The sequence below is a fragment of the Manis pentadactyla genome, chromosome 14, assembly GCF_030020395.1.
Source record: "Manis pentadactyla isolate mManPen7 chromosome 14, mManPen7.hap1, whole genome shotgun sequence".
Taxonomy (NCBI): domain Eukaryota; kingdom Metazoa; phylum Chordata; class Mammalia; order Pholidota; family Manidae; genus Manis; species Manis pentadactyla.
Window position 1 is genome coordinate 29,893,346 of NC_080032.1, and position 13,501 is coordinate 29,906,846.

The 13,501-nt window shown below is 42.9% G+C and overlaps 1 protein-coding gene across 1 annotated transcript in view; it reads right to left on the bottom strand.

Annotated features, from left to right (window-relative positions):
- The window catches only part of DNAH10 (dynein axonemal heavy chain 10), a 129,667-nt gene that overhangs the window by 40,583 nt on the left and 75,583 nt on the right, over window positions 1-13,501 (bottom strand). The window contains exons 44-51 of the mRNA XM_036921759.2: window positions 11,615-11,734; window positions 10,111-10,256; window positions 7,772-7,924; window positions 6,624-6,884; window positions 5,163-5,335; window positions 4,041-4,134; window positions 3,566-3,733; window positions 2,851-3,039 (exon numbers count right to left, since the gene is read on the bottom strand). Of these exons, the coding sequence (XP_036777654.2) occupies window positions 2,851-3,039; window positions 3,566-3,733; window positions 4,041-4,134; window positions 5,163-5,335; window positions 6,624-6,884; window positions 7,772-7,924; window positions 10,111-10,256; window positions 11,615-11,734 (1,304 nt within the window). The remainder of the gene's footprint in view (window positions 1-2,850; window positions 3,040-3,565; window positions 3,734-4,040; window positions 4,135-5,162; window positions 5,336-6,623; window positions 6,885-7,771; window positions 7,925-10,110; window positions 10,257-11,614; window positions 11,735-13,501) is intronic.

Genomic DNA, 13,501 nt, shown 5'->3' on the forward strand with positions numbered 1-13,501 from the left:
GGGGAGGATGGGTGGGTAGGGAGGGATAAGGGGGGGAGAAGTAGGGGGGTATTAAGGTTAACATGCATGGGGGGGTAGGAGAAAAGGGAGGGCTGTACAACACAGAGAAGGCAAGTAGTGATTCTACAACATTTTGCTATGCTGATGGACAGTGACTGTAAAGGGGTTTATAGGGGAGACCTGGTATAGGGGAGAGCCTAGTAAACATAATATTCATCATATAAGTGTAGATTAGTGATAGCAAAAAAAAAAAAAAAAAAAAAAAAAAAGGGCAGTTCCTGTGTGGTAACCTCCAACGAGTTCTACACAAGGGTATAAAGGGCATATAAAAGTGTAGGCAAAGGGTCTGTTTGTGTTTATACAGAGGATCAAAGCCTAATTGGGCTACCCCGAAAATGAACTAAGATACGATATGAAAAAGAACTTCCAACATCTGCACTCTCTGGAAGACTCATGCCAGAAGATGATCATCAAAAAACCCCAACAAAGATCCACGCACTGCTACAGCAGTAGATGCACTCATCCCACCAGTTCCTGGACTTGCCATGGGAATGAGGAAGGAGATATCTAAGCTGGCCTGTGCATACAGTAAAACAACAAATTTGACTGGATCTATACTGTTGGAACTCAACCAAGAATTAGGAGAAGTGCAAATTGTAGCACTCCAAAGTCTTACAACTACAAACTATTTACTGTTAAAAGAACATATGGCATGTGAACAGTCCCCAGGAATGGGTTGTTTTAATTTGTCTGATTTCTCTCAGACTGTTCAAGTTCAGTTGGACAATATCCACCATATCATAGATAAGTTTTCACAAATGCCTAAGGTGCCTAACTGGTTTTCTTGGTTTCACTGGAGATGGCTGGTAATTACAGATATGCTTTGGTTATGTAACTATACTCCTATTATGTTAATGTGTGTGTGCAATTTAAGTAGTAGCTTAAAACCTATACATGCTGAAGTTACTCTACAAGAAGATATATCAAAGAAATAATCAATCTTCCCATGTTTTCTTCCCCCTGCTACTTCTATAGCTTTTCTTCTTCCTTCCTAATTACAACCCTTAAATAGAATTCGTGCCTCATATCAAATTTACCGAGTATCATAATTCTTCCAAGTGGTAAAGATACCTCAAGACAAATGCTGGGCATAGAAGCCACAGGGCATAAATATGCAAAGAAGTAAAAAGCTAACTTTTTCAAACAATAAGGCTTCTCTCTCACTTACCAACTTTACATTTCCCTGTATGGCCCCGGAAGATGACTGGTTAGCCAGAGATGGGTAAGATTCCTCAAGGGAGGAACAACCTAAGACAGGCACAGTCGCAGGGGGGCCATCAGTTGAGAAATTGGGGATCAACAGAGGTGAGGCTTAGAACCTCACCCCCCTGTTCTGAGAGAAATCTTCTGCATACGTGGATGTTTTATTGCCCTGGTCTAGCTTGGATTAACACATAGTCTACAGGCACACACCTGATCATCTACATGTGCTCTCTTACAACACTAAACTATGTTTTCTACCTTTATCTTGTATCTACCTACCACTTCAGCATTTTATTAAAAATAATAATAATAAAGAGAGAAATGTGGTATCCACATATAAATCAAGTATAAAAACCAAATGAGTATTCATATTTGAACTGACTGTTTAGAGTTCATAATGCATGAGCAAAACCGAAAGTTTCTGTGATGACTGCCCTTGTACTGTTCACTATGTAACTTATTCATTATGTAAGAATTTGTTCTACATGTAAAAACTTGTTTGTTATGCCTCAGAAGATTGGAGACTGACAAAAATTAGGCTTGGGGTGGATTAATGATTGTGCATTGAGCATTGACTCCCCTATACAGAATTTTATTGTCGTTAACAACCATTTGATCAATAAATATGAGAGATGCCCTCACAAAAAAAAAAAAAAAAAAAAAAGGACAGACTTCCAATGGTAAAATAAATTAGTAACCGGGATGTAATGTATAGCATAAGGAATATAGTCAAGATATTGTAACAGCCTGGTAGGGTGATAGCTGGAACCTAGAATTATGTATATAAATGTTCTACCACTGTGTTGTACACTTGAAACTCATGTAATGTAATACTGTGTGTCAACTACCCTTCAATAAAAAATAATTATTTAAAAAAAAAAAAAAAAACATGTTGCTGAGTGAAAGATGCCATCACAAATGACCACACACACTGTGATTCTGTCCACATGAAAGCCCAGAACAGGGAAGTCTATAGAGACAGGATATAGATTAGTGATTTCTTAGGATTGCATTGGGGATAAAAAAAAAACAGGGGAGTAATAGCTAGTGGACATGAGATCTTTTTTTGGGGTGATGAAAAATGTCCTAAAATAGACTGTGGTTGCACATATCTGCTAATACACCAAACATGAATACAGTAAATTGTACACTGAAAAGAGGTGAGTAGTATGAACTTTGTATTATATCTCAATAAAGCTGTGTTGTTGTTTTTATAAAGATTCTGAGAATGACCCAAAATGATTGTGTATGCTGTCTGTCTGTGCAGAAACAGCAGACAGCAAATTGCTGACTTGAACTCTGGGTCCACAGAGGCTTGGGCTGAGCCCTCCTCCTCCATGTGCATACATGTCACAAAGCACAGAATTTGCTCATCTTTGACTCTTCAAGTTGATTTGACATAGTCTCCATTCCAAAAATAATACAAAAGTTAGATGCTTAGGAGATTTAAATTTAATACAATCAAAAAAATTCTATACTCCATGAAAACATGTTATGATCTGTTAGAGATTATTCCCGTATATGCATGAACTACTTACTGCAGAATTGGCTTGACAAGCCTATTTCTTGGAGGAGAGGTGGACTCACCTCATAGCCAGCCGTGAAGGCAGCCAGCCTGGCAAGAGACTGCTTCCCTGAGCCCCCGACCCCAACCAGCAGGGCGTGACCACGGTCCATTCGAATGATGCGATGCACATGGGTCAGATGCTCCAGGGCGTCATCAAAGAGAACCAAGTTCATTTTGGTGTTGCTTTCATTATACTCCTCAAGAATTTCCTGAATTTAAAAAAATATAACAGGATCACTGGATTTTAAATGACAGACTCCTTTTTGTCCAACCGGGATTAAGACAAGATGTTTCTCAATAATCTATAGTGGTTGGGATCATTAAGTCATCTGGGTTTATGAGACTAAGCTAGTGTTCCCCTCAGAGATTTCAGTTTGCTGGTTTGTGATTGGCCAGCAGTGAGCCAAAACTGATTACAAGGCTCAGCTCATGAATTAAGATGAAAATGAATATTAGGGAGTCAGATAAGTGGTTCCCAAAACTGGCTGTGCATCAGAACCCTGGGACTCTCTCTGAGTTTGACAAAGGGAATCTCAAAGGGGTGGGCACAGGGGTCTCTGTGTTTAACAAATTCCTCAGGCCACTCTCATCCACCACTAGACATGGGAACCACTGGAATGGACACAGGTCCATATTCTGAACTGGAGTCAGCATGGATATTCTTGACATCTCTGCCTCTGGATGCACTGTTCAGCCCCAAGAATGCTTCTGGGAGAAAGTGGGCTGTGTCCACACCTGGAACAAAGCCTTGGCTGCCTCATAATCCTGGATGTCTTCATAAATGCGTGTTTCCTCTTCCTGCAGAGCCGTCCGGAAGTCTCCAAATAGGATGGGGTCCCTCATCACCAGCTCCATGTTGTCGTTAAAATGCTCTGCAACCAAGGCTCCCATGTGATCTTGTACCTTATGTGACATAAGACCATGAAGATCCACACTCAACAACATATATGGGCTAAAACTTTTCAGAAAAAGCACATGCTAAGATTATCTGAAGTAATTTGCATTTGATTCCTGCCCCCAATTGCTACAAGGTACTTAAAAATTCACCCTCCTTTCCCTGTGGACTTTTGCTGTTAGTGTTTATTTTTCTTCAATTATGTCCTATATTAAAAAATGCACTGGGGTGGGGTATTTTCATGTTGCTTATTTACCCAGAAAAGAAATTTATGGCTAGAGTTTCATATTTGCTGGTACATTTTGAAGTACTGACCAGCTGCTTGTCTGTTCCATTGATCAGTCGGTCATGGAAGACTCTCAGACACTCGTTCCTCCAGACTCTCACCATCTGGGTCACTGTCTGGAACCTACAAGACAGAAGGAGCAAAATCACCCATGAAGTCATCTGGAGATGAGCCAGGCTAAAGGCTACCATTTTCAGATGGATACACAAGGTGCAGAAAAGAATGACATTTCTGTGCTCTTTTTTCCCCTTTGGTCTCACATTAATGAAATGTAGTGAAAGTGAACAAATTAAGGCAAAGATCATAAAATCGTCATCTATAACTTATCCTACTCTAGGGAAGAAAAGGAACATTATCTATAAATGACATAAAATGAGTGCCTGACACTGCTCCTACCTCCTGGAATTAAATGAACTTATAATCAGCATCAGGGATCCTTGCAGCTCCTTTTTCTAAGAACAAGCTCCACTGGCCCCAGTTCTGGAACTTTCTCTGGTTTCTGGCAAAGAGCCCTCACTCAGCGCTAAATACCTGGAGTTCCTGAACGGCCAATCCAAACACTTAAAGGGTACGTGAGAGTATGTTTGCATACGTGGAAAGTCCTTAACTAATAATTCATCTTTCAATATTTTGTGCATTCGTGATGTGAATCCACAAAATTGGACTCTGCTTGAAAATTACATAAAGTATACATTAATGTAAATACACAAATAAATCTAATTCAACAAGAAAATTTTTCTACCCAGACTTAAATCCTTTCTGTCCCCTGTGCATGCTTCTCCCAAATACACACACAATATAACCAATTGGCAACCAGAAATAAGTTAGTTGTATGATGAAAGGCTCATAGAGCAAATTCCAACTTAAGAACTGAGAACCAAAGTCAGCAAAGCCACATAGGGGTTAAGTACGCCTGTCCATGTGTCCACACATCTGCCTCTCTTGGTTCCATCTGTCTTCAATTCAAGAGCTTACAAGGCATCAGGCCTTCACCAAGCATTTAACTCTTTTCCTCATTTAACATAAACAAAAAGACATTGGGTAACTGATACATTGGTTCATCAAATTCACTGATAAGTCCTCTGTCTTAAAAGAATAAGAAAAACCATTGTACTTATGGGGAACATCTGAGTGAGATGAAATGAACTCACCGCTCCGGGTTCGTGAGGACAAGACCGTTAAAAACCCGTGAGAGATCTCGAAGGTTAAAGATGTAATGGAACTTGGAAGGGGTGGGAGGTAGGTCCTGCACAATATTTTTGTAAAGTGCTAATGTGCAGAACGTCAACTTGTCGCTCACAGCCGCAACGCTGTCATGGAACACCTAAAAAATGAAAAGACCCCCCCAGATGTCTATCAGTGAATGAAAGGGTAAGCAAATTGCCTTCTGTCTGTACAATGGAGTATTAGAAATATATTGCTTCATATAAAGGAATGAAGCAGTGAAACACTACCACATGGATGAACCTTGAAAACATGATGCTGAGTGAAAGAAGCCACCCAGAAGACCACATATTTGCATGATTTCATCTATATGAAATAGAATCGGTAAATCCAGAGTCAGAATGCAGATTAGTGGTTGCAAGGGACTAAAGGATGGGGTGGTGTAACTGCTTTTTGGGTGGTGAAAATACTCTAGAATTAAATAGTGGCGATGGTTGTTACAACATCGGAAGTGCACCAAATGCCAATTAATTTCATACTTTAAAATGGTTACAATAACTAATGTTATGTTACATTTATAATTTTTTAAAGGAGATAAAAATATTAAAGGGCCAGAGAAACTCATCTGCTTTTGTTTCCCTAGATTCTCACACTGACAAGTCATCATGATGTAAAACCAAAGCCCCAAACCAGCCCATAGTTTGAGTTTGAGTTGGTAAGCACATACCTCAAGGTTTGAAAGTGAATGACTTAAGGTAGGGCATGAACATAACAGGTGCTCATAGTTCTTATTGACCACACCTGGCCATTCCACACCCTTACCTTTCCTGCCTAACCCCTGAAGATTCTGAGTGTGAAAACCTCACTTTAGGAGGGAAATGCCAGGATAAGAAGGTCATTTTTTAAGTGAATGGGTTCAATTGTTAGTATCTAACGAGTAGCTGCTATGTGCTAGACACTGTGCCACATACTTGACATGCATTTTTCTCCTTTCATTCTCCCCAAAACCCAATGGGGTGAATATCATCATTATCTTCCTGTTCCAGATGAGAACAGGGCCTGGGAGAGCTCAAGGGACTTGTCCAAGGAGCAGAATGAGGCCTAACTCCAGAACCCAAGTCCCTGGTTAAATCAGGGCTGTACCTCAATGTAGCACATGACTTCTGTGGACCCAAGACAACTTTGTCTTCTGGACCTCTTCCTCCATAAAAATATATTACTTTATATTTTTTGACTGCATTGGTATAAAGATGACTATTATCCAGGCTGGATTATATTCATTTTTTTCTTCTGGTTTGAAAAGAAATTTAACTGTTCTTGTAGACTCCTACAAGTGCTGCTGTGGGCTGCAGGTCTTGTGGCTGCTGCACCTAAAGCATAAGGCAGCCCTGCATATGTTTCTCCCCAACACAAGGCCCTCCAGTTAGACTGCTAATTAAAATCATTACCAGGGTATGGCCTTTCAGGATGGAGGAATAAATTAAATGCAAAGACTCTTCTGAAGGAAATAGTACATTGAAGACATTAAATAACGAAATAAATCTCGGATCGACTTCATTGCGGCCTCCTCCAGCTTTTCCCATTGCAGCAATAAAGCCAAGGTCTCGAATGCTTTTACAGTTCAGCTCCTTCCCACGGTCGTATAAGTAGCCTTTTTCCAACAGCAGTTTCAGCAGGGCTATTGGCTGCTGTGTGCCATATTCATCCACCTCGATTTTGTTTTAAGAAAAGAGAGAACAGTGGTATCACAGAGCAGAACTCAGAGATGCTTTTGCTGACCATCTAAACAAAGCCTTGTCTCTCCTCCTCTCTCAGAGTACTCTGGTTTTAGTTTCATAGAGTTTCTCAAAATTTGCAATTACATATTCATTTGTAATTACTATTTTTCTAATCTTTCTCCCTCACCTGTAAGCTCCATGAGGACAGGGACTACATATGTTTTGCTCACACTGCACAGCACCAGACCCACAGGAGGTGTTCAGTAAATACATTTTAATTGGATGAGTGGATGGGTAAATGGATGTGTGAATGGATAAACAGGTACATGGATGGATGCATGGATCCTGGTTCTGTACACAGTCCATCTGGAAGATTGACTTTCAGGGAAAAAATGGTTCTGCAGAAATAATATAAATTAAAATCCCAGTGCTAAGAAAACTTTGCATCTCTCAGACTCTGGCCTCAGAAATACACTCATCATGCATGCTAGAATTCCTCTTCCTTGGTAAATCCAGAGGAATTCTTGGCAGGTGTCTGCCCTCAGGCTTCCCATGTATATGGAGCTGAGAACAATATTACTTAAAGTATAGCTCATTTGGAAACCACCTACTCAAACACAAGCTGAATATAGTTTTGCAGCTGCCTGCTTTACTACTTTTAAGAAGCTAAGGAACACAGTCAGTATGGGAAAAATCCTCTGTATAAGAACATTCCAGTAACACTGCTGCTGAGTTGGCTCCCTGTAACCTGAGCCCTGCAGACTTCCTGCAGGATAAAGACATGCGTTTTCCCACTCTGACTGCTACACACACAGCAAACAAACAAGCACACGGCCCTGACTGCCCGCCCCTCCCTGCACCTTAAACCTACACACTACCTTTGGCATGTTCATGTCATCCATGAACACTAGTAGGCGTTTTCCCATGGGTGGGCCGTAAGTGTCTTTGGTTCGTTTTTCCACATTTGCTTCCAAATTTCTTTGGATATCCATGGACGTGGTGCGGGAGGAGAAATTGACTACTAACACAATCTGAAACAGAGATAATTCAAAAAGATGGTCTCTTCTTCACAGTATCAGCCGTAAATGGCTGGCCTTAAGCTACCATCCATTTTGCAAAGTCATTGGTATCTGAACTAATTTTGATAACCCAATGTGAGTCTGTACTTCATTCTTTTTTAAGTACTAAAGCAAGAATTCCTCTTTCCTTTTGGCAGGTTGTATGAGGCAATAATGAGTTGCTGCATGTGGGCCTCAGGGACAATGTGGACTTGGGGGGTCTTGGTTCTACACAGTTCTAGCCAGGTGACCTCCAAAAAGTCATTTAAGCTTCCCACAGTGTCATTTTTCTCACCTGTGTGATGATTTTAATAACATTTGCTTGGACGACTTCATAGGATGATTGTTCAAATGAGATGAGACACAAAGGTGAGACACAAAAGTGTTTTCAATGTGACAACAACAATTCAAACATCAGTTGTTACCATGCCTGCTGCTTCAAGGAGCATAACAACCATTGGTTCAGTCTTTGGAATGAACTGCTTCAAGAAAGGTGAGGAAGGCCCCCAGATCCCTAGGCAGGGAGCACACCCTCACATACTCAGAGCCTCTCACTATGCTTCTTAGAACAATTGGTGAGAGTTCATTGCTCAGTGGTTCTCATACTTAATTTGCATCAGGATGTTTGGGGGCTTGTGCCATACAGCTTAATGGGCCCCATCCTCAGCATTTCTGATTCTGTAGGTCTGAACTTAAGCTTTCAGGTCATGCTGCTGATCCAGACACCGCACTTGGCAAATACCCTCCTCAGGTGCCCCCAGGCGCAGGTACACCTGAGCTGGACCTATGGAAGCTGTGCATCTCATCTTGGTAAATGTGTTCAGATGTGCTTTGTTGGGCCAATAAGCAACAGCTGCCAAGTCCCGGTGTAGGGGTGTCGGAACAGGGGCTTCTGAACGTGGTCTCACTTTGTCTGACCCTACAGCCTGGTCAGTCCCTCTGGCTATACATGTCCCTTATGTGCCCTCTGCAATGAAACACCTGAAGCTAAAGAAACCGTGTTTGCCTGCCTTGGTGTGTGAGTGAGCTTGACCATTCGTGGGCAGCCTGGCCCAGCCCTGACCACATCCCTTAGCCAATGCCCATCTCAAAGCCCAGTTAACCACTCCACCCCAGTGGGCCACGTGATGTCCTATGTAAGAGAGTCAGAGAGGAAAATAGTGGAAAAATTTTTCCCCTCTGAGGTTCCAGAAGCCCAAACAGGAATTGGAAACTTAAATGTTAAGCACTTTTGAAAAAAACAACTGAGTCAGTGAATATATTTGGGGCAAGTATGACAGGTGGGCATCCTGAAATTCACAGATGGCTCCTTGGAGGAAAGAGTCTTTTCTCAGTTATAAACAGTAAATAAAAATTGTCAGAAGCCAGGAGAGTCAGAATGATGAGCAGGTGGGCCATGTAGGGTGACTTGGGGTATAGAACTGGCTCCCCTTTCCTAAGGTCTCCACGTGTCCTGGCACATCTGTTATTATATTTCAGGTATCGTATTTTTGACTTTGTCTCCCCCACTGACTGCAAATCTCTCAAAAGCAGACCTTATTATCCTTGTTCATGTCTGCCCTGTGGCACCCAGCTAGCTCAGTACCCAACACATATCAGACCCTCACACACTATACACATGGCCAGAGAAAGAAGAAGGAAAACTTCAAAGGTTTTTGAAACCACCAAATGGTGATGAATGATGTGATCGCCAGCCTCCAAGATGACCCCCACTCATCTCTACCTCTGACTATTCACTCCCTGGGTAGCCCCTCCCACACCATGTCAGGGTGGGCCATGGTGGTTTCTGTGCAACCCACAGAACATGGCAGAAGTGAAGCTATGTGGTTTCCCAGGTCATCAAAGGCATTGTAGCATCTGCTTTGCTGTCTGTCTTGGACATTCACTCTGGGGGAAGCCAGCTGCCATATCAAGCCCTCAGAGAGGTCTGCAGGGTGGGGAACTGAGGCCTGCCCTCCAGCCACAGCCAGGCCTTTAGATGGGCCAATGCTTGACAGTAAGCCCAGGGGAGAGCCAGAGCCAGAACCACCCAGCTAAGACCCTCCCAGACTCCTGACTTGCAGAAACTATGAGGTAATACCTGTTTGTTGTACTGAGCTGCTATGTTTCAGGGTGATTTGTTACACAGCGATAGATAATGAATATAAACAATGACTTACATTGGTCTCTTCATTCAGAGTTTTTAGGAAGTTCTGGGTAGTGGCAGTCTTAGAGGTGCCAGATTCACCAACCAATATAACAGGCTGCTTAATTTTGACCATCTGTTCCAGCATCCAGGTGGTCTGGGTTGTATCCACTGTATGTACTAAAGAATATGTTAAGAACAGGACTATCACAGAAACGCCAAAGGGTGAGCATTGCAACTTGGAGTCTCACAGAATCTCATACACCCCATAAAAAGCATCAGCAAAAACCAAGACATGATCTTGAAAATCCATGCATGGGCGAACTCTTCCAGGAGAACCTCATTATCCCAACTGCTATTTCAAATAGCCTTATGGAGGTATAACTTATATTCCATAAAATTCACCCATTTTAAGGATGTAGTTTGATAAGTCTGGTACATTTCTACAGCTGTGCAATTATCGCCACAGCCCAGGTTTAGAACACCCAAACTGTCTCTAATGCCCAATTCCAATTAATACTCAGGATATTTAAAGCTCAGCTTCTCTGTTGCTTACGTCACACACATATCTGTAGGATTTGGTTCCCTGATCAACAACTTCCTCTGAAGAGAGAATAAAGCCAAAAATTCAGGTCTGGCTCACTCCTACACTGGCAGTTTTTAATCCTGATTGGTTGCTGAGAAAATGGTTATGCCTCACTCCATAGGAACCAGAGCTGGACATCTGTTTTGTGCAGTTATTCAGCTTCTATGTCATTTAAATAGCCAGAGGAATGCATTTAGAATATGGCTCAATATATAAACATCGGCAGTACACAGTTCTTCAAGGAAGCACCTTTTACACAATGCTGCCTTGTTCGTTCCTCTTTTCTTTCCTCCCACGCGCAGCCAGCCTATGGGCTGAAGGGAGCCTGTGGGAATGTGAGGGGAGGCAGAGCAGGGCACCACAGAAAACCTAACCCTATCCCTATCACACACACCCCAACCTGTCAGGACCAGCCTGCCTGGGGAAAGAGCCCAGAGTCCCAGACGTCTGAAAATGCTCAGGGCCAGAGCTCATAAAAGGACTCAAAAGGGCCAGCCTCATGGTAAGACCCTTGGTTCACCCTCCTCAGTTTCTCCCAACCAGCTCTCCGCATGCGATTCAGGGCACCTCACAGGCCATGGGGTCTTTTTCACTTCCTCATACATCAAGAACCATGTACTTGTGTGTGTGTGTGTGTTTTCATTCCACAGGTATTCACTGAACATCTACTATATATACGCCATGCATTGTGTGTGCTACAGACATGCACGAGACAATTCCTGCCCCTGTTTATCCATAAACACTGAGAAGGTTAATCAAAGTCCCCATCCCCATGTTTGCTATTGTTTTTGGCTATTCCTGCTATTTTTATTTTTTTATTAAGATATCATTGATATATGATCTTAGGAAGGTTTCACATGAGCAACATTGTGATTACAACATTCACCCATATTATCAAGTCCCCCCCACACACCCCATTGCAGTCACTGTCCATATAAGCATTCTCACTTACCCAGGATGTCAATAAATTTCCTTTCACGGTCATGAACATATTCTGGAACTAATTTATTCCATGGTATCCATTTCTTCCATGTAGGATCAAAATGAAAGTCATACAAGGTTGGGAGGTGACCTGCAGTAAAGAATGAAAATGAAAATAACGAAAAAACTCTATTTCACTTTGATCACAGATGAGGAAATCCAGAATCAGTTCTGGCACATGCTTGAAATGAACTAATGCTACTTAACTGAGCCCTCTGCATGAATACCACTCATTCACTGGACAGATGCCTGAGTCCCTTCCCCAGGGACACACAGGTGAGACAGACAGCTCTGGTCCCTGCTCTTAGAATTGGGGTGGGTTGGGTGGAGACAGATGGAGACAAGGACCCAGCAATTTCAACACAGAGAGTTACATTCTGCGATGGGGAAGGGACAGTGCACAGGCATGCCATGAGGCTTCTAATCAGGCCAGGGCAGAGAGCATCTCAGAAGCACCAGGGGCTGCGGGAAGCTTTGGTAGCTCCAGCCTTTCCCCTAATCGTCATCACCCTCCACCCACACCCTCTGTGCTGTGACCATCAATCACAGGGTACCATGCAAACCCAAAGGTTCCTCATGTACCTGTCCCCCAGACTGCCACCTGTGGGCCCCACCAACACCAAATTTGCAGCCACCACAGCAAGGAAGGCTTCTCTAAGGAAATGCCATCCAAACTGAGACCTGAAAGATGGGTAATCCTGAGCCAGGATAAGTGGGGGCAGCGGCGGGCTCTATCAGAGGAAGAAGAGAGCATGGAGGGTGGAGGAATGGAGAGGTGTTAAGCGGGTTGTGCCTGAAAGAGCTTGCCCACCACCCTACAGGTGCTGGGGAGTTGAGGACATTAGCTCCTCCATACACGATGTGGTCAGATTAGCATTTGCAGGAGATCAATATGGTTGTGGTAGAAAGATGGATTTGAAGGAGGGAGGAGTAGAGACAGGGAGACTGAGGCAAGAGAGGGTGAGGTGACAGGCCAAGAGCCAAGGGTGTGAAGAGGAAGGGAGGGAGCACAGTGGCTAGAGTATAGGAAGGGAGAAGAAGATGGGGGTGGCAGTCCCCATGAGGTATGGCAGGAGTCACAGAGGTTGGCCAGACGCAGGCAGCAGGTGCAGACACGGAACAGTGTTGGGCATTAAGGGCTAGGGCGAGGTGTCAGTGGACACGATTGCTGGGGTTGCAAGCAGAAGGCACCTGGGAATGCGGTGTCCACACCACTCAGGTCCTCAAGATGAGAGCACACTAGGGGAGAAAGACAAGATGGGACCAGGGCCAGCATCGTCTCTGAGTAAGAGGCTGCAGATGACAGCAACACAAAGCCAGCATGGTGTGCTCAGATGGGAAGCCATCCCACATAGGAATCTGGTGTGAGCACAAGCAAAATGCCTCCAAAAAAAGCAGAGACTTTTAAAACATCTTCTATTTTCTCAATGACTTTCTGTTAGAAGGACCTAGGATCATTTTACATTGAACTTTAAAAAGTTCCCAGGTAATGATCAGGGAATACAACTTAGAAAGATGCCTACCTGACACTCCATATTCAAATATCATTAAGGAATGGACAGACAAGGGTCCAAGTGTTATATATACAGTTCTTGAAGAATGTGTGTTTTCATCATATACTGTTCTTTGAGGATGTACATTTCTCATGCAAAAACTTAAAACCTTCATATGATTTCTATGAATGATCTAGAGTTCCACACTTCACTGTCTAGTGTGTAAATACTCAGGAGTTAAGCTGTGCAAATTTACAGAGGTGGTTTAAAAAAAGAGGTAGAAAAGTCCAAAGGAGAAGAAGCTCAAAGTCATGCAAAATATGAAAAGTTTAAAGAGCTTCAGTGGAGTGAAGGAAGCAAGTTCC